The sequence below is a fragment of the Diuraphis noxia genome, unplaced genomic scaffold (genome assembly GCF_037042655.1).
Source record: "Diuraphis noxia isolate RWA-SAM2 unplaced genomic scaffold, SU_Dnox_SAM2 contig0006, whole genome shotgun sequence".
Lineage (NCBI taxonomy): Eukaryota > Metazoa > Arthropoda > Insecta > Hemiptera > Aphididae > Diuraphis > Diuraphis noxia.
The window spans coordinates 908,172-930,251 of NW_028301716.1; the positions used below are offsets into that span (position 1 = coordinate 908,172).

The window sequence follows — 22,080 nt, forward strand, 5'->3', positions numbered from 1 at the left end:
AAATAAATATAAGATTAAAATTACGTCACAGACTTTCAAATAATATTGAAAATTTGAATTGTATAAGCTCAAAATATCTAACTATCATGACTTGTATTAAATTCAATCCTATTGATTTTCCTAACCATATCATGTATACCTATTATAAGAGTGATATTATTTTTAACTTCTTTAGATTAAATTAAAATGTATTTATTTCACTCGTATATTGTATTCATTTACGATTCTGTATTATAGAATAGTTTTCAAAATATGGTCATTAATCATTGTACGTATAATATTATGCTGAAAGATCAAAGAATATAAAAATGGTTACGTTCTGAATATACATTTAGCATATGGTGTGTTTGACTAAATTAAAAATCAACGTTGTATAAATAATAAATTATTATAAATAAGATACGGAATGAAATGCCACTAAAACAATAAAAAAAATATTGCCTTTTTAACGAAATAATGCCTTTAAAAAATTATCCACATTTATTTGACAGGTACGCAAGCGAGAAGAAAATTATGGTTTAACTTTTGTAATTTTTTAACTCTTTTTTTATCTCAACTTAACTGTACAAATAACACAAAAACAAAATTCCAAACTTAGGCACTTGTAATAAATAAACAGCTAATATATCTACTCAACGCGATTTCAATGTTACATTAACTGACTTTTCAATTAGTTGTAATTTGTTTGAGTTAGACTTAGTAAGACACCAAATACGAAAATTGTGTAGAAGACAGATATAAATATTAACGCCTTCATAAATTGACGTATGGATGAAAAAAAATTCCGAAAAAACTATTTAAAGCAAATATTATGAAATTAATATTACTCGATAAAATATTTTGGATTTCTTAATATACACTTTAAGCTCATACAATTTATCAACAATATGCCCTCAAAATTAGTAAAATTAGCTGAAAATAATAAAAAAAAATTAAATGAAGGTGTCATATTTTAAATACACGTGAAACAAATTATGTACTTAGAATTCATTATCCTAAAGCAGCAAAAAATTAATGAACTATGCATTGAAGTATTTGCCTTAATTATAATAGTTATAATATATAAGTGAATGCTAGGATGAGCGCCAATGCAAAAGTGATGGGGAGTAATTGTTTTTTTTTTGTTTTTTTTTTGGAAAACTGCCCGTTGAAATGTTAAAATGTTGAACCTATACGGGCGTTTCCAAGAAAAACCAGAATGACGACCCGCACAGTTTAACTACCCGTTAGGTACCCTAACCGACTTTAATTAAATTTTACTGAATAAAACATTTTAGTTTTATCGTATTATACTCTTTTCTGCTGCTATTTTGTTTACAACAATAAAAAGAAATTTGAAATAAAATAATAACAATTCGTTGCATTTTCAAAAGCAAATACAATCGTGCTGTGTTATGAACTGTTATCAAATACAAAAATAATAGCTTATTGCGTTTTAACCTAACCGACCTAACCATCGTTTTTAATTTATTAAATAAATACAATTTTAATGAAATGGTGAGATAAATTTAAATTTCAAACTTAAAATAAGCATATTTAAAAATAAACTTCAAAGTATTAATCGCTATTGTCGGAATCCCTATGAACGAGGTGGGTTGGCTCACATTGGGGGATATTGGAGTTCGGCCAAAAGAACAACCTAAAATCAAACGGATTTACAAAAATAACGACGCACAAAGGAAAATAAATTATACATCATAAATAGCTGCAACAATTTAAGTTCCAAGATATACGAGTTCTGTTCACTGCGGTAAAGATGAATAATTTATCTTTGATGAATAATTAAAAAACCAGAAAAGCTTATAAAAATATGATAACTGAACAACTGAACTGAATTTGAATTTTACGTCAGATGACGTCGATCACTGTTGAATGTCGTCTGAGTTGAGCTAACTTCGACTGTGGATAGTTTCTGATAGGTAGATCGTTGTATCGACGTCATATGAAGTATCATTCATTATTAATTCATAACTTCGCAAAAGTCAGTCAATGAATGCAATTTGGCTAAGTCACTGAATCACGGTATTGTGGTAAACAATAAAAGTGGGAAGATGACCACAGTAACAGCGGTAACGGACGACACATGTGTTAACTAAACGACGGTGATGAATGAAAATGTACGTTAAAATACTTTAATGGTGAACAAGATTCGTATGCAGAACTACCAAATCCCAGTGTGGAAAACAAACAATTCCATGCACAGGTATATTATATAAATATCCATGCAAAGGTTGATTAGACTTCCGAAATGGACAGGGCAGCTAAATCAAACCAAAGCCGACAGTGGCCGATCAGGTGAGGTACGGACCTATCGACTTTTCTAGCGTGGCTAGACCAGAAAGTTACGTTCCAGATTACAAAAGTATTTCACAAGTAGTCCTGTATGAATAAGTAGGACAAAGGTCATCTACAAACTTCGGCACTTTATAGTATATATTTGAAACTCACGATCACATTTTGATAATTGCATATGCATATATAACTTTATATCTGTTTTTAATTTATTTCTATGTTTAGTAATTTGCTACACAATTTTTAATATTATTTAATTTTTTTCCTGCGTCTTACATGATTTTATTACGCATGCAGCACGTGAGTTTAAAAAAAATAATTGGTGGCCCGCTGCATGAGTTTAGCTCATTAACTGTTAAAATCTTTTTCTTTATGAAATTTCAAAACAAACATTTTATTTCATGTCTGTAGTTTGTCATTTGTTATTATATAGCTATATTATTGATAATCTCAAACTATAATAATCAATAATTAGTAATTACCATGTGCCTTAGTGCCAGAATTAAATTATCCAAATTTCTTCGTACAAATTCTTTATTACACAGCAGAGTCGTGTTATGACTATAATATTAATAACTTATTTTTTTTAACCATATCATTCAATTATTGAATTTTCAACATTTTCTTTATACATTGTTTAGTGTCGTATAGCGCCAATGTGATTGTCAGAATATTATTGTTATTATTATACTGCAGTCATAGACTTTATACTACTATACAAATACAAGTAGTAACCGTATGGAAAGCGTCGAAAATTAGAGAGCACTTTTTGATTACTCTATTACTCATACGTATGCATACGTCTATTTATTTTCCATACCAAATTAACAGGTTAGATACGCATATGATATATGTTCAGCCTAAACTAAACTCCACGGTAATTACCCTAAATATGCACGCCTGTCGTCCAAAAAAAGCTTACATCACTTGCAAAATGTTTTTCCATCACCAGTAATGCTGATGTTTATATATTACTTGTCTAGTAGTATTAGGTCTATAAAATCAGTAGACCAGGGATGGTGAACCCATGTCAGGGATGTCACTCTGCAACACTCTCGAATTATTTCACTGACATACTAATTTAAATATAATTCATAATTTTTATTTCACTTCCAAAATAATTACTGATAATTTGAACTTAATATTGTAATACATCGTAATAAATCACAGATATCAGTGCAGCAATTATTCAATTAAAATCTCTAAATTATAATCTTAGGTCCTTCATTAGCTGGAAAAATGCAGCAATAGATTTCTCATTAAAAACTAATGTTTGTAATTTAAAAAAATTATGTGTATATATTACTATATTAGTATGTAATAGTAAATAGTAAATGCTGTTAAGTTTAAATATATTATATACCTAAACCTGACAACAAATAAAATCATGTTTCTATGTTTTATTAAATAATTTTTAAACAAAAAAAGGTCTGAAAAGTTTATGACACGCGAAGCAAATAAAATCAAACCATACCTACATTTTGATTTGACACGCAGTTATCAAAATTCCGCCATCCCTGCAGTAGACCTTGAGTTGCAGATATCACGAGTTTGAATGATGTTGACATTTGCTTACATTTCTTACTTATATCTGTGAATAAATATGATTTTTATCACATTGTATTATGATGATTTAGGGTCCCTTGCATTAGATTTCCCCTGTTCCAAAAAACGTTTGGTAGCTATGATTACGTCGAATGAATACAATTATGTTTTGAAATAATGAAATAATGTTAAAAAAAGAAAAAAACTATTTAGCTGTAAAGAAATTTACTATAGAAAATATTATATGATTACTCTGATTGATATTACATTTTAGTGATGGTTTACACAAATGATGGTCATCAGTGCAATATTTTAACGAATGTTTATGATTATGACATAAGACCCAATTGAAAAGCGACAATTATTTATTTTTAATCGCTGGAATGACACTTAAAATCTGTAGATGGTAATTTAAAAAATAAGAAAATTGGATAATGTTCGCTTTTTATTATTTTCTGACGCCAATATTTTGTATAATATGTTTTATGAATCTCTAAAATCTTATAATTAAATGTCATAGTATACAGAGCAATATAACACCTTTTGACATCAATCTTCTCCGAATACCTTTTTTAAATATTTATACTGCTATAATTAATTAGATCTCTAGTTGTTATTTTAATATCATATTATAATGTATTATTAGGTTCACATTTATTTTTATTTTGCTTGTCAAAGATCAAAAACTGATTGGCTCCGCTAACGCTAATTTAATTCAAACCTAATTTATTTCATTTTTTCACATTCCATGGAAAATTCTGAGTTTGTTGGTATTCTTTTGAGAAACTTAATTTAAAACCGACTATTGGCTAAAACTACCTTCTACCTAACCACTAAATGTATTATTTGATATACAAAAAAAAAAGAAAACATTTCAAAGATTTTGTAATTTTCCAAACGTTCGTTACTTTAATACGGATTAATTGCATTTTCCATATCGGAAATATTGATTGTAAAAATGTAAATAAAAATTTAAAAAATTTAGTTTTGTTGAGTATACAGATGACAACCTAGAGTTTTAATTTCATATTCCAAAGCAGAATATTTTTCTAAGTAAGTATTTTGATACGTAAAAATTGAATTTTGGACGAGTAGTTTATGAGTTATAAGTATTTAAAGTTTAGATTGGTGGAGTAGAGTGGTTACCCCGCAAAATGTTTGTCCTCTACTCCGCTTGTCTAAACTTAAAATACTTATAACACTTAGAAAAATATTCTGCTTTGGAATATGAAATAAAAACTCTATGTTGTCATTCAAAAAAGTAAAAACTTAAAAAATTATAAGGATAAAAAATATTAAAAAACATAATTTTTTAATAAAAACGTCGTTTTTTTAACTACATGAAACTTTGTAAAAAAATATTTTCAAAAACACTGATACTTTTTGAATAATGAGTGGTTCATGATAAAAAAAATCGTACGTCATGTTCGGATAAACATTTATCAGAATACTTATGAAACAGTTAGTTGCATATTTTAGTTGATACAAATGGAAAATATTATAGACTTAACATTTTATTAATATAAAATATTATCATATTAATATTAAATATGTTAATTAAATATATTATTATATTTAATATTATAAATATTATTTTAATATAGTAAAAATTTATAATCTGTTGTAAGAACAGACGAATCAACTGCGTACTGAGAATCTATTATATTATTTAATAATCTATCTTACAATTATTATTATTATATTTTATGTTTTCAACTTCTTTCATCAACAAGATAAATTAATGAGTAATAAATTGTTCACTTTTAACAGTAATCTTAAGCTAGACGTCAGTCCGAAAATGTTTCACCTACATATTGGTTATATTATATTTTCTGCTGAAGTCACAGCTGTGAAACATCAACCATAATAATATGAAATGTTTAATGTTTTTTTTTTACAGCCGGAAAACTTATTGTACTACAGCACAGACGATGACAGCAAAATCATGATAAGTGATTTTGGATTGTCCAAGATAGAAGATTCTGGTGTGATGGCGACAGCTTGTGGAACTCCCGGATATGTCGGTAAGTACAGAAAAATAGAATTCTTAAACCAATTATTTTGGCACATAATATTAGTTTTTTAAATTGAACATATCCAATTCCCACAGCCATTTTGACTCGTAAAACACAGTGTTTGTCTGGTCATTACGTATATATATTTGAAAATATGTCTTTAAAGCAGACACATGTTTATTTGATATTCATTATTATCTTCTTACTTATTTATGAAACCAAGTTTTCACAAAACTAAAACATAACCACAGTAAAAATAGTTCTAAGTAATTTTTGATTAAGCCATATGAGTGAACATATACCGTGTGTTCACCAATTTAGGGAACACTGAATTTCTCAGCCGGATTATGTTGGAACAGATCGAATTCTTTTTTTATAATCTAGCGGTACATAAATACACATTTTCAGATAAATTCCAAATTTTAAACCCTCTCGGTACACGCATGCGCAACGCAACTTATTATGTTTTAATAGCAACCGGTATTTTTGATACCAAATTCGGATAGACTGAATTTTTTTAAGTCATTTTTACCAATTTTACAGTAGTAATCAATTTTAATTAAATAATTTTACACCCATATTGGCCATATTATGTTAATCTTATTTATAACAGGTATAAAAAAAAAAAATAAGTAAAAAATATTCAAAAAGAAACCAATAATAAATAATTATAAATGGTATTATGCATTTTATAATGAATTGTAAAAATGTGTTATTTATTAAAATTTGAAAGGCTCTCATTCAGTCAATTTTGATTTTAGAGCCATGGTTAATTGGTAAAAATGACTTCAGTCATTCAGACTTCAAAAATTCAGTCTATCCGAATTTGGTATCAAAAATACCAGTTGCTATTAAAACATAATAAGTTGCGTTGCGCATTCGTGTACCGAGAGGGTTTAAAATTTGAAATTTATCTGAAAATATGTATTTATGTACCACAAGATTATAAAAAAAAGAATTCGATCTGTTCCAACATAATCCAGCTGAGAAATTCAGTGTTCCCTAAATTGGTGAACACACAGTATAGTCGTTTTTTGGCTTAGATTAAATTTCTCAGGTGTCATACCATAACCACCATGATTTTCAATAGTACAAAATATAAATCTATCGGTTTTTCGTCTTCTTAATATAATTGTTCGTCTTACAGTTATGTAAGTTATGTGTAAATTATTTCATTATGTATGTGCTAACACTTTTAAACTAGGTATTGAAAGCCCAAATTAAACTCATATAATATATAAATGCTTTGAACTTAATTGACAATTGTTGACTGACGTTCTGCAAAACTTCCAACACAAAATGCTCAGCATTCGGTACATCTCTGAATTAATGAACTCAGCTCAAATTCATTTTTTGAACGCAATGATTAATCACAACTGTCAGATTAATTACGAAAATAAAATACGGCTCAATGACCAACTACCGACTGTCAGCTTTCGAGAGGAATGTGAACTTTTCAATATTTTCAAGAATAGAGAAAAATATAATTTGAATTTTTGAAATCTAAAATGCGAGTGCTAGGCATGCATCAAGAATATTCCGGCATTAGCGATCATAAGTTAAAAAGTAAAAATTGATAATAATTAGATTCAGTTGTCTAATGTATAAACAGAAATACGAAAGATATTGAAAAAATCAATACTATTTTTTTTGAAATGTGAAAAATCCTCGACTGCTTTTCAGCCTAGTAGATAAGTCATGGAGCGTCTATATTTATACCTAATACCAGCAAAAACAGTGACATAACTAAAAATAATTCTGTTTCATTTTTCAATATGTTGAAAACTAGAAATTAATTGGTTTTTAATCCATCAGTATTATTTTATTAAAATACAAATTCATATTCCGGCCCAAGCCTGTTTATACAAATACTTATGTAAAATAATAACACCTATAGAAACATGTAGAAAATAATTATTTTTTGATTTCATGTTTATAAAAATACAAAAAAAAATTCCAAGTACATAAACTATTTTAATCTTGTCTTTTTCTGCACTTAGTTTTAAAATAATGTATTTTTATTTTTATTTTTAATGTTAACTGTACCAAAGTATCTTTATCAAAAAATCTTTTCCTAGACGAATTTTGGTTCTAAACAAACCTCTTAGATATCGAACTACCTATGTAGTGGACTAGATATTATTTTGAATGTATTTAAAAGTATTCCTATTTGTAATTAAATATTTGTTGGTCAAATTATTTGACATATACCAATTTGTAATTCATTTTGAGTAGGTATACTTAACATGGGGTCATATACGAGTCTGTAACCCAATTCAATAAATTACCTTTTTCCGTTATGATTTTTATTATACAATTTTAAGAAAAAATTGCTTTATTTTAGCTGTAGTTAAGTAAACTTGGATGTGCATTATTGTGAGGATTTGCTACTATTCTAATGTTCTCTAATTCTGCAGTGAATTTTAAAATAATTTGAATTATCACACCAATATATTTCTTACCAAAAAACCCAGACAAATTTCGATCTTAAAAAACTCTCTTAGATATCTATCTACGTGAACTAAGTATTTTAAATATTTTTTAAAAGTAGTTATACGCAACTAAAGTTTGCGACACAATTCAATAGATCTACTTTTAGAATTGTGCTTCATATTGTAAAAATTTTAAAAAAATGGCTATATATTTTAACTACAGTTAACTCAAAAACCATTTTCTTTTTGATAGCACACTGTGAGATTTCCACTATTATTTTGCATTATATGTGGTCAGTAAGTCTTTCTGTGTAATTCAAACCGCTTTCCACCGAGTGACACAGATTCTTAGTGTTACAAGTGCTGAAGTTATCGTTTATTTATAGAAACTTTTCACTGCATCAAATCCTATTTCGTTTCACTAAATCATTTTGTTTTTCTTTGACTCCAAGATTGGTTCACAGCAAACATTTCAAGCAGGCCTAGTGCCATATACAGTGCATATACAATAGCGCATACGACAATATATATTATTTTCTTACTTTCTCCCCGTGAAACGTTGGATTTCTCTTTACGCGACTGTAAATCCTTTGCTGGCTCTCGGAATGCGAAAACTTTGCATTATTTCGTATTTGCATATGAACAAAATAATAATTCATGATAAATATTCGTATGACCGGTTAATTTCAACACAAAGAGATTCGACCTCAAAAATATGTTGCTTTTAGCATTACGTGATTATTTTTATTGTATGTTAACACTGATGTTAATAAATCGTTTTTAAAGAGCTCATAAATCAGAAAACTAAAACGAAACTAAAATTGTTTGCTCAACGTCTTTATCTTTATTTTCATGAAAATACATAACTGTCTTTAGCTTTTCTAAAAAAAATGTAATCTTCTATCAGAACTCAAAGATTTTCGGTTCAAACAACTATACAAATTATAATGCATAAATTCAATTTTAATAAATGCATACTTATAATTTGTCAATATTTTATTATTAAAAGTTGCAGTAACTTACAGTTTAGTTAACTATAACGATGGTATTTGGACCAAAAATGGGACCGTTTTGGGTTTAAAAAATTTTCATACATATAATATATATTTTATTTATATTATAGAGTAAAATATTATTACCATACTACAAGTAAAACGGTAAAATAATTAACCACGGCCGGGATGTACCTAAATAGCCTATCCAAGACGCCGTGTTATCATCATTCTACTATTTAAAATAAATCAATACAAATTACGAAATAATTAAACTTATATTGTTAAGGAATATATAAATCAAATTTTCAATTTAAGTATAATATTATGAAAGTGTATTTTCTGTGTAACTTTATTACTTTGGAAAATAATGCAGTTTAGTTTCCGTGTGATTATTGATTTTTTTTATTTTTATAAGGGACGATTATAAGTGTACTAGTGGCGTGTCGCTATTACCCTACTATACTAAAAGTTATCATTGAAATAAACAGTAAAATAAAAAAAGTCATTTGTATGTTCTGGGTCTCCAAAATTCAAAATGCTCCCAAAATGTGTTTTTTTATTACTATAAATACTATAATACGATGGCGGCCAAAATTCTTAAAGAATTGTAAAGCCAAGAAGAAGAAGAATAAATAATATATTACAATAGTTTCGTTACTATCATTAAATTTTCTCATGCACCATAAAATCTAATAAAAATAAATACAATTAAAAATAATATTTTGATAAGTAAACATATTTTTTTTTTTAATATGATACCTCCAATTAAATATATCTGTGTTCTGTGTACGCTAGTGGGTCTCTGTAACCCTTTCCTTACGTGCACCCATGAGCTTTGGGATTTTCATTATTACGTATATTATTATTTTCAAAAATCAGTTTTTAAGCTCTATACACAATGCACCTATTCACCTATTCACACCGTTCTAAGTTACTTCGATGTTTATACTTATGAGTTTATATAAATAATAATTATAAAAGAATCATTGTATGGGAACAATTTTAATTTAAACAACCGTGTGAATAATAGTACAATATAAATAAATAATATCTTTAGAAATAGAGCCTGTAAGGTGTCTTCGCTCGGTAGGTAAATATATTCATATGCAATGAGTTATGAGTGTTTTTGTATTATTATTTTATTAATAAAAATTCAATACACTCTTTAAAATGCACTAAATAATAAATATACAGCAAAGTGACTTCATCGGTTTATTTTTGGTTTTCGAACATTCCTTAATTAATAATTATTATAATATATATTATTACTCCAAAATTGAAGAATCTCTTTAAAATATAAAAGTGTAAAAGAAAAAAAATAACACTGACAGATTCAAGATAAAGGATACGGACTAAAGCTGGTTGTGACACCGACGTGCATTATTTGCTCAAAACCTTAAGACCTAAAAGCCGCACATCACGTTTGTATTTTTCTTATAACCGTTTTTATCAATTTTTTTATCATACGCTGAATCTCAACCTTTCTGCAGTGCTGTAGGTATGTACGTGAAAAGGGTAAATGCAATTCACAATCGTGTCTCGATAATATTATAAAACAGCGAACGTTTCAGATTTGATATAATATCAATATAATATCGAAAAGAAGAAAATTGTTTTTTTCATGCACTTCACCTCTCATATTTTTTTTGTTTGGTTACGAAAAAACTATTTGTTTTAAGTTGTAGAACTAAAATCGATCGTATTTTAGACAGCACATGACGGAAGTATATGGTTCGTGTTTTTTTGAATGAATCTATAAATGCCATGGTCGTGTGTGTGTAGTGAATTTGTGTCGCCTGCAAACAGATTTATTATCAAATGGAATAATAATTATGTTACGATCCAATTTCCGTCATACACATGTGGCCGTGCTGCTTCGTCTATCGAATATCGGTATGTCAACGTCCCAAACGATTCTTATTGCGAAAAACGTGTTAAAAGAATGTGCTCGTGACTCGAAAATATAGATAAATAAAAATACAAAAACTTAGTAGACAAAAGTGATCAGGTTTTATTACAACCCTTTAAAATATCACTGAGTAACTTTCATAACAGCAAAAATAGAAAACCTAAACGAAATTTTAGGGGATCATAAATATTATATGGTGTCAGAATTAAATACCATACCAATATTATACAATTTACTGATTTAAATTATTTAATTAATCAATAAAACAATGTTTAATGAACTATCAACAAAAAAATACTAATAAAACAATAAATGAGACTTAATGTAACGGAGCGGGTGGCTCAATGTTGTTGCGTCGCATCTGTGCGTAGAACTAAAACTAGAATAAAAAATAATAGTAATAATGGTGATGATGATAAGCGAATGGTAGTGCGACACTCACTAATAAATATTACTACAAAATCAGTTAGTGAAAAGTAAAAAGTGAAAATATTATTGTAGCGAATTATTTAAGATTTTAGATAATAAACAATAAGCAAATACAAATTGTGACACATTTATTTTTTATGTCTCGCTTGTCAAATTGTCCATACCGTTTTAAAAACTTTTGATCAATGATAATAGTTCTTGTTTCTGATAATGGTTCAGCAAATACAAAAATATCGATGATGTCTAGATATAATTTAGGACAATGATAGAATATTTAAATTTTCAAAATACTTACCTGACAGTTTTCTACTAGCAGAAAATAACGTATGTGATAACTGAAATAGTGTTTATTTTAATTTTAATTTTTGAAACCTGAAAATTTGAAAGCCACTAACTATAACAGTAACTATTAAAATATATATTATTTAGTAACAAAAGTTTTATTTATCTATTTTAAATGTTTATAAATGTTTAATAACGTTAAAGTGTTTAACTATACTAATCAAGTTTGTAAACACAGTAACATAAAACACAAAATTTTTCAATTTTTAATATCCAAAAACGTAAACACGATAAGTAATACATTTAAAAAAAAAATTAAGTTCTTCGATTACATGTTACAAAATCTTATTTATTAATATAACTATTTTCTGTCTACTCCATATATTATTTTTGTTTGATCAAAATTAAAAATAATCATTCTAAACGTATTTATAAACGTTGATCAGGTCAGAGCATTGAAATAAATAAGTTGCAACAACATCGTAATTATTATATCGACACAGCAATTGATCAATTTCAATACACCAGCCGATGTTTTCGTCAATTCATATTAGTAAATTAAAAAAATAAATATTTACAAGCTTTTCTTTGATTTATTATAGAATAAAAATAAAAATTATTACACCTTTTTCAAACTTTTTCCAATTTGGAATCACGTATACGAGAGGAAAATATAAATCGCAAAATTATATTAAATTACAATATATTATATTTTGATGCACTTCTAAATTCAATAACTTGACAGCTGTGATCGAGAACCTATACTCTATTCCAACTAAGTATATAATGATCATAAGACTCGAAATCTTAAATTAACATAAATTTATCATTTTTAATGCAAAGTAACGATATACAATCTTTACAAGACATGTTCAATAGAAGCTTGATTTTTATTTGAAATATTTTTACATATTTCTTTTATTTATAGTAATTTTTTTTTAGTAATACATTTTGGTGTAACTTAAATTCACACATCATATTATTAACAAAGACTAAAATTCAAACTAGCTTTTAAATTTTGAAAAAAATATATATATATATAATCCTGCAAATCATAATCATAAGACACAATATATTTAAAATATTAGTTGTATAAACGTAGCTTTTAAAGTCAAAATTTGTATTAAAAAAAATTAAACACTGTAGGTATATTTTAATGCGAATCCTTTGTGACAAGAATGTCTGATATTACAGAGTGTAATAAGTTTATCGGAAAACGTTTGACATTCATAAATGTATATCGTATATCATGTATATAGCATAGCGTATCATCTTCAAGTATAGGTAACCATTAACCGCATCCCTGATCAGTTGGTCGTTAGTGCACTTCGTCATTGAGTGCCTAGGTCACGGTAATGGGCTTGTTAAATAATTTAATTTCAATTAAAATAAATCGTTCGTTGTATACACTATACGATGAAAAACGATTCTGAGAGCGAGACAATCTAACTTTTTGGTTACCTGCAGTTGTCCAAAAAACAATTATTAGGTATCTTAATAATTAACAAAATTCGTGTATTTATTGATCACCGATTATTTTGAAAAGTACCTACTGCAGTCATATCCATGGATATTTTTACTTTTTACTCCATAACTAAAAATTAGATCTAATTCACTACTGATACTAACCTTCCTCAGAGTTACTGACTAAATAATTTGTATTGCTATAAAAAGGATTTTCAGTCATAAATATACATATCAAAAGATATATGGTAAAATTTTTAATTTTTACCAAAATACAAGTACTTTCACTGCGCACTGGCCCTCAAAAAAGATTCTGTTAAAAATTGTTTTATTTATGAAAGATATTAAATTGTAAAATTTAATTTAAGTGATTTAAGTAAGTATTACAAGCCAGTGGTACTATTATCAGAGTTTCAACCTAAATTAAAAATAAATACATTTTTCACTCCATATAAAACTTAAAATAATTAATTTTACCATTTGAATAATAAATGTTACCTATTTAATTTGTTTTTATATTGATTAAAATGTTATTGGTTAAGTTATAAAATCAACAAAACACTTGATAACATAAAGTTCTAGTAGCTAATGTATTGAAATGATAAAAAAAAATCATGAACATTAAATTAATTAAAACATTAACATAAAAACAACCACATTTTCGTTTTAATTGATTTACAGTACACCACGTAAGCCACTATTGTATACTGTTGTACGTCATCAGTAGGTAACAAAAGTCACTTTTCTAAATTTAGATAAAAACGTATTTTATTTTTGATTAGGTACCAGTTTTACGTATATTAAAAACACCAATTATTGTCCATTATTATTGTTTGTTTAAAACACATTTTATCTTTCTACATAATATATTCACCAAGACACGTCAAGTACTACAAGTCAGAAACTATAATATTTCTGAAAATAATTTCCCCGTATGCTATTTGCACTCACAGTTGGTTGAGTCATTTCTTGTTACGAAATTCCGAGTACATCCCTGCAGGATATACAAATATAATCTATACATTTTATTATAAAAGCGAATGTATGTCTGTTTGTTTGCCTTTATGCATTCCTACACTATTTATCCGATCACCATGAAACTTTCGTTGCAGTCATCACAAGAAAGGTTTCTAAGCTATTACAAACAAAAAAAATTGTGTGCTTCGCACATGCGTCATGTGTGTATGATGAGATTTCATTTTAAGCTTTGTAATGTAACATGAACCATCATAACAACAACACTGTAAGTATTTTGAGATTCAAGATGGTCGATGAAAGTATTCAACACCATTATCCTTAATATGTTAAACAACCGATTGAACAAATTTTGAATCAGTTGGTGTTTTTAACGTGAACGGGTTCAGCTGGCAGCTAATATACATATATAACCATAAACTTTATGTTATTATTACGTCAGTAAAACGCAACAATATTAATAAATGTTAAAAAGTAATAATAATCATCGGTACTTACTACCTATTTCTGACAACCAATCAGTTTTTTTCACCTTTGAAATAATATCATGAAACCCGATCCAGAGTTAAATAGCATTTCAATAAATTAAATTCGCTTCATTGGTAGGATAATACATTACTCAATTAATACAACCGAACGCTATGCAACTTTGTAAAAAATTTAAGTCCGACAACGACAAATTTTCCACTCAGTTATGTGGCTGTGTGGAGGGTGTATAGGAGATCACTATAAAGCGTTACGCGACAAACCTAAAGTGTAACGTGACGCCAACTTTTCTATAAAACTTTTAATCGAATTCAAAAATTTTAATTGATTCTCAACTCACCCACCCTACGTCTATATAAAATTTGTTTCCGATTTACGATTAATACAATATTATTATCAAAGTTCCTTCGATGTTCCTTCTGCCTTCTTGTGAACCGTATTTTTATATTTTATTTTATTTTATTTAAATCTGTTTTATCGCGTGTCGCATTCACATACTGTTTTACATATTTGAATGGATTTCAGAATGATTTAAAATTGTCATTATAAAATAAAATGTGTTACAATGTCGTTATCCTTTCTAAATCAGCATCCATCCTTCGTATCTACTTGCATTTAGTTGTTTTAGGTAGAAGACCAATAAAAACGTTAATTTAACTGGCTTTCTGTATCTAGCTGCAAGCTTGCAAGGTACAACTTTTTAAGTATCTATGTCCATCTCCCTCTCTCTCGACACCTACGCGAATAGTGTGTACAGTATCCTGTTGTTGATGGATCCATTAGGAGACAATTAACACAATGCAATTATTAAGTAAAATGCATCCAGTTGTTCTTTTGTTTATGTCTAATTATATTGTATACCTATTAAAATATTTTGTTTTAATTTGATTTCTGTCGTTTAATTGAATAAATTCACTTTTTATCATATTTATCACGGAAGGTTAAATGATTGACTAAAAATACTATACTTAGGTTAAGCGAGGTTGGAGATCAATAGATAAAAATGTAAGTTTTTAAGTGATTCAGGTTGTTTAGTTTTTAATTTTGTCTTACTTCTTTTTACAGCTGCTTACCGGCGTTTGACATTAAAAAACATACCTAATTTTATTCACAATACTACCTACATTTTTATCATTTTAACATAGAATTTTTTCAAGATTTATATTATTACATTTTTGTATTGCCTCTTTTTATTCAACTCTGAGAAACTAATACTGCAATATCAAACTGTTGCTCTGTAATTATTGCTCAATTGCTCGTATATTTTCAATACGATTATTTAATTACTAAAAATGTTTGTTTTATTTTGAATTAAAAATAGTCGTTGTATACTAGCTATCAGTTATATTTATTTGCCCACTACAATTAGCAGTCATTTTTAAGTTAACAAAAATTTGTCTATTGTTTTTTTTCTCCCGGCGTACAGCATTATATACGAAATGAGTAAACGAAATAAATGAATAAAACTTCTTCAAGATAATATATATTTATATGTGACGTATAATTTAGTGTTTACGACGTTACGGCGTTGGGCATATTATTATTGTCTACAAGCTCAAGTAATATAATATAGTTAGAGTATTATGGGGCGATAAATTTCACTAACGCTGGTCCCGCGTTGTCCAGCTATTTATTATAATAGTACCTAATATTAGGTACGTGTAAATACGCTTAACGTCTTGACTTCATTACATATACAAGTTTTATCGAAAACTAAAAAAAAAAAAAGAAAAAAGAAAGTGAAGAGACCGAGATGGACGTAGATGAATTGAATTACGACTAACTAATTGATATAAAACGTGTAGTCACTGTGATGTGTGGATGATTGTAGACATCGCCAAATATCAAACCCGATGACGACGGCAGTGGTGGCGAACACACACATCACCCCGGCCCCACCCATTTCAAATTTTTGAAAATTTCCTTTACCAATATTAATATTTAGTAGGTATGCAATTTGTATGGATTTATACGATTACTTTTTAAAATTTGTACGATCTTGGATTCACCGTTGTAGAACAAAAATGATGGGTGATGGGTCTGGGCCCTGAGGTGATGTGATTTCAACTCCACCCAAAATAAAAATTATAAATTTATTTGTTTAACTAAATCATAATTCAGTATGTAATTTGTATGAATTTGTATGCATATTTTCAAAATGTATACGACCATCGTTCGGCGGTCAATCGCAAATACTTAAAAAACGTCGTAATTCCCCATTCCCACCCATTATTCAAAGTTCGTACAAATTTTGAAAACAACGGTACAAATTATATTATACATAACTATCACCTCATATATAACGTGCGACAGCATGATAAACAATGTTATGAAAACCGAAACTCAAATGTTTGCTTGATCGAAGTATATATCACTCATATCAGTGGCGTAATTAGAAATTTGTCTTAGGGGGGATAAACATTTTTTTCCACACAAAATACTTAGATTTTCAAGTACAATATCTGGGAAAACTATTTTATCAAAAATTCATAAACTAATATATATGTACACAAAATTTATTAATAAATGTGCTTTAAAATTCTACACAATTTAGTACCTATACAATATTATAATAATTTCTTCAAAATGTAAATTTTGAATATATTAGAATTAAAATTTACTTTTAAATTAAATAATAATTTATAGATTTCTTGATATTAATTATATTTAATATATTTCGTCGTGATGTCAGCACGATAAAACATATAATTCCATAAGCTTCAAATTAATATATAAATATATACATTATATAGGCTCTGGGGGGGATATATCCCCCTCATCACCCCCTTAATTACGCCCCTGGTATATATTGTACATATACACACAATATAATATTATTCTGCGTATATGGTAGGTACGTACAACAGATGTAGTACTTATCCACAATACAACCATCGTGTACAAGCACACGCGTGGTATATAATAATACTACAGATACGCGAGTACACGTGTGCGCACGTCTCAACGGGATTTAATTAAATTAATTAAATACGTTCGTATATGCTTATATATAGGTAGATTGTACTACTATATGGATGACTCTGGTGTAGGTCATGATGCGATTTCAAGGAAACAATAATTCAAAACTGTACGTAGGTAACATTATTGTATTAGCACACATTATCGTAAACACATATACGAGTAATATACGTAAGACTGGCAGGATAATTAACTATAATGAAAACGCTTATTTAATATAATAAATTTTGGTTTTTTTCATTATTCTATGATTATTGGATAATATTGTTATTATAATATAATTATTATTATTTAAATTAGACAAATTTAAACGTCGTTTATAAATTCCATAGAATTAAATATCTATAAATTGAAACAGTACCTATAATAAATTAATTACTATAAGTTTTAGGTAAATCTATATAAAACTCCTATATATTGTGTTTATAATTACGTATAAATTATGCATTTATACAGATTTACCATTTATATTATTACTGTGGTAATTATTATTTATTTATATTAAATCTAAAAATAAATATTGCATTCAAACCATAAACCATTTTCAGTCAAACACATGTGGCGCAGTCAAAACACCGTAATCGTAGTTATTAAAATGTAGGTAATACTAGTACAAAAGATTTTTATTCAAATCATGACTGAAAATATTAAAAATATGTAATTAAAATGTATTTTTAACTTTTCTCGATCGAATATTAATTTTTTTCGATTTTTTTATTTAAATATATTCAATCTGTTTACAATAAAAAAACAATAAGTAATAAGGATAACATAAATATTAAGTTAATTAAATTAATTAAAAAGGAAGGGTAACCTCTGTCTCCCCCCCCCCCCCAATAAACGTGGTTATTGGTAAATTTGAACTTATATGCTCTGAAGACAAGATCAAGACCCACTCGTGATGCGTGAGAAGGCTGGAGGGATTGTCACGCTTTATTGTTGTAAGTCCGCGCCTCGCTCAATATTGTTATTGGGTCAGAGCAAATATTTTTTTGTGGTGGTAAGCAAACAACAACACGTTATCACTGTTTAAACACGCTCGACGTGGTGAAATGAGTGCATTTTTAAGTAGTCATTATTTGTATTTTGTGTATATTGGGTAAAATATTTTCCGTTTGAACCGATAGATTTAAAATCATGAAGTCCGATGATCAGCATAACTATAATGGGCAGGAGGACTCAGCTTCAATAGCCCCATAGAAGGTTTTAGTCGCTTCAGGTTAAAATAAAATACATGCATAATAAAATTAAAAAATGTTATAGGTCATATAATAAAAAATATATGGATACAGGATTATTCAATTAACTTATTATTTTTGATGATATTTAATAAACATTTATTTACAGTTGCATACAGTTATAAAATGTATTACATCACCCTTATACTCACTCCACTAATACTCTGCAAGTATAACTTAGTTTGGTTAGTCTAAAATCATTAAATCTAGAATATTTAAGTGCATAACACATACAATGAGTATTCAATAGTTGAAGTAGATAGGAAATCTAAAAACAACGATGTCAAGACTAGTTTCAATTTATAAGGAACTAACAAAATGATACAACCTAACCTAACTATTAATTGATTAATTGTTCTTAATCATGATTAAATATTTTATCGTCAAACGTATAAACGATAGTCGAATATTATTTAAGAGGTCGCCGTCTTACAATTGCGTAACATAGCAAATTTACGGCCAGCAGTTCACGTTTTACTCCGTTAGCTTAAAAATTAGAGTAAATAGACCTTCTAAGAAACTTGATGTTAAGAACATTATCTGTGTTTTGTTGAAAGTATTTTACGATAATTCAATTTTTAAGTGAGTTTAGAGCACTTTTATTTTACAATTTACTATACGCGCACAACTCACTCAGTTAAAAACTGAAGTATCGTAAAAATATTTCCAATAAAACACAAATTATGTTCTTACCATCAAGTTTCATACTAAGTCTATTCACTCTAATTTTTAAGCTAACGGAGTAAAACGTGAACTGCTGAGCGTAAATTTGCTATGTTACGCATTTGTAACACGGATACAGCACATACGGGTGACTGTCGGGTGTGACGTCTTCTTAATACTTTATAGTTGATGGTGATATTGAATATTTCAAATTTCAAAAGGCATTAAGAATTTAAGATAATTATAAAACTGTTTCTTAAATTAGAATCTATTAAATATATTTCCTACCTCATTTATGTCATTATATTTTTCTTTTTAGAGATCGAAGTATCTCTATATTTGTCATATAAATTAGTATTTATGTTAATTTAAGTGATAAATACAACATTATTTATCATTTTATAACTAATTTAACTTATCACCTAAATCTAAACTATAGCACTAACTAATCTGCAATATTATAAATGCAATATAAATTTATATTCAATAAAGGATTATTGAATTATGTAAGGATGATTGAAAATAACAGAATTTAACCTATGAGTTCTACATAATATTTCATAGATTTTACATTTACTAATTATTCAAAAAATGACAAACGACTTTATTTTAAAAAAAAAATGTATAATTAATTCATAACGTTAAACAGAATACGAACAATTTAAATAATGTTTAAAAATATAATAACGTTTAACGAAGAAAATCAAACAACTTTCAAAGAACCATAGGCGTCCCCAGGGAATTCCCCACCGCCCCACCCTCACCATAGAATTTTACATTTTTTTCTAAAACATTATTTGAAACGTGTTTTTAAAATTAATTCACCCTCCCCCCTGACAAAAGTGTTTGGGGAAGCCCATGTGAAGAACATTACAACGTTTAATAACATTTAACATACAAATTGTACAACGTTGAATACAAAAAAATGTAAATACGTTCAATTTTTTAAAAATAAACTCTGCTATGAAATAAATGTATATTTACTAGAACAGAACCTAATAGATTGAATTGCACTATTATCATTTTTAATATATTATACACTTTTTTATATATAATATATATTATACACACAAAAATAAAATTTACAAACTTACGGCTATTTTCATACTTGTAGACGATTGTTGAAAACATACTTGACGCCTCAACGCACAATACATTTTACGGAGAACCTTGGACTTTGTAAAATTCTAAGATTATTGTTTTTACTTTTCTATAAAGATCACAGGACGTATATGATCTCACTCCATCGTGATTAAACCGGCGTCCATAAAATTGTTAAGGCCAGAATAATAAAAATAAACTCAAAACTATAGCACATCGTAAAAAACAAAACCACGCAATTGTTTCATTAGAGACCGATGGTCAAGAGAAAGGAAAAGAGGAGGAGAAATACACTAATATATTTAAATGTATTCTGAAATCAGTAAAATACACCACTTTCGTGTCAATGAAGTTTTCAATATCTATTAATCTATTAATTGAAACTTTGATAGTTACATAAAACAAACTGCTACTTACCTAAAAAAAAAAAAAATACAAATACAAATACATTATCATAGAAATAATTTCAACAACCATGTTACAATGTTTTGATGAAATTATTATTGTTGGCAGTTGGCACGCACACACTTGTAATATATAATATTATGTCTCCGTAGTTATTTTAGATATTAGGATATTTGAGTGTACTATCCATTTATTTAACTTTTCTATTTGATCAACTTTACGGAAAGCTCTCGGACGTGATGATGAGGTTACCTGTGAATGAGTTATATATCCAATATTTTATTTTATTTCTAAAAGCCTGTCATTCATTTTGAAAGTCCAATACCAATTATGACATTATGGGTATCAAGTTTGTGACTGTTTGCCCGATGTTAAATTGTTTGCACTGTGTGTTAACAGTTCCATTGGTAAGAAGGTGAAAGAATTAAATATAAGTCAAAGTCAGAAGTCATTAGGCGTTTTTTTTTAATTAAAAAATCAAGAGTCAACCATTTAGCAAAAACTTTAAAAACGTTAAAAACTAAATTGTTGTGATTTTATAATTCATACTTTAAACTTCAAACTATCTATTTATTTGCTATCTTGCCCAGCCTACTTGTGAATAAGTAAGATAAAACTATAAAACACTTCCAAATAGAGAAAAAATAAAATGTTTGCATTCTTAATATATTGTGTTTGTTCACGCTAGTAAAAAATGAAGTTCCTATTATTTGAGAACAAATTTAATTTATAAAAAATAACTTGATTTGTATACAATAATTTAATCATGACGAACGTATAACTAAATTTTTAAGTTTTTAATGTTTACCTACGAGTAACATTTAAATATTAATTAAACGTATACTTTTCAAAAATTTCAATTATTATTAT

General features: G+C 27.6%; 1 protein-coding gene across 3 annotated transcripts in view; it reads left to right on the plus strand.

Moving 5' to 3' along the window:
* Positions 1-22,080, plus strand: part of LOC149054452 (calcium/calmodulin-dependent protein kinase type 1-like) — a 389,323-nt gene that overhangs the window by 339,493 nt on the left and 27,750 nt on the right. For all 3 annotated transcript variants that reach the window (XM_089229957.1, XM_089229958.1, XM_089229959.1), the window contains one exon: positions 5,738-5,861. In XM_089229957.1, coding sequence (XP_089086083.1) covers positions 5,738-5,861 — 124 coding nt within the window. The remainder of the gene's footprint in view (positions 1-5,737; positions 5,862-22,080) is intronic.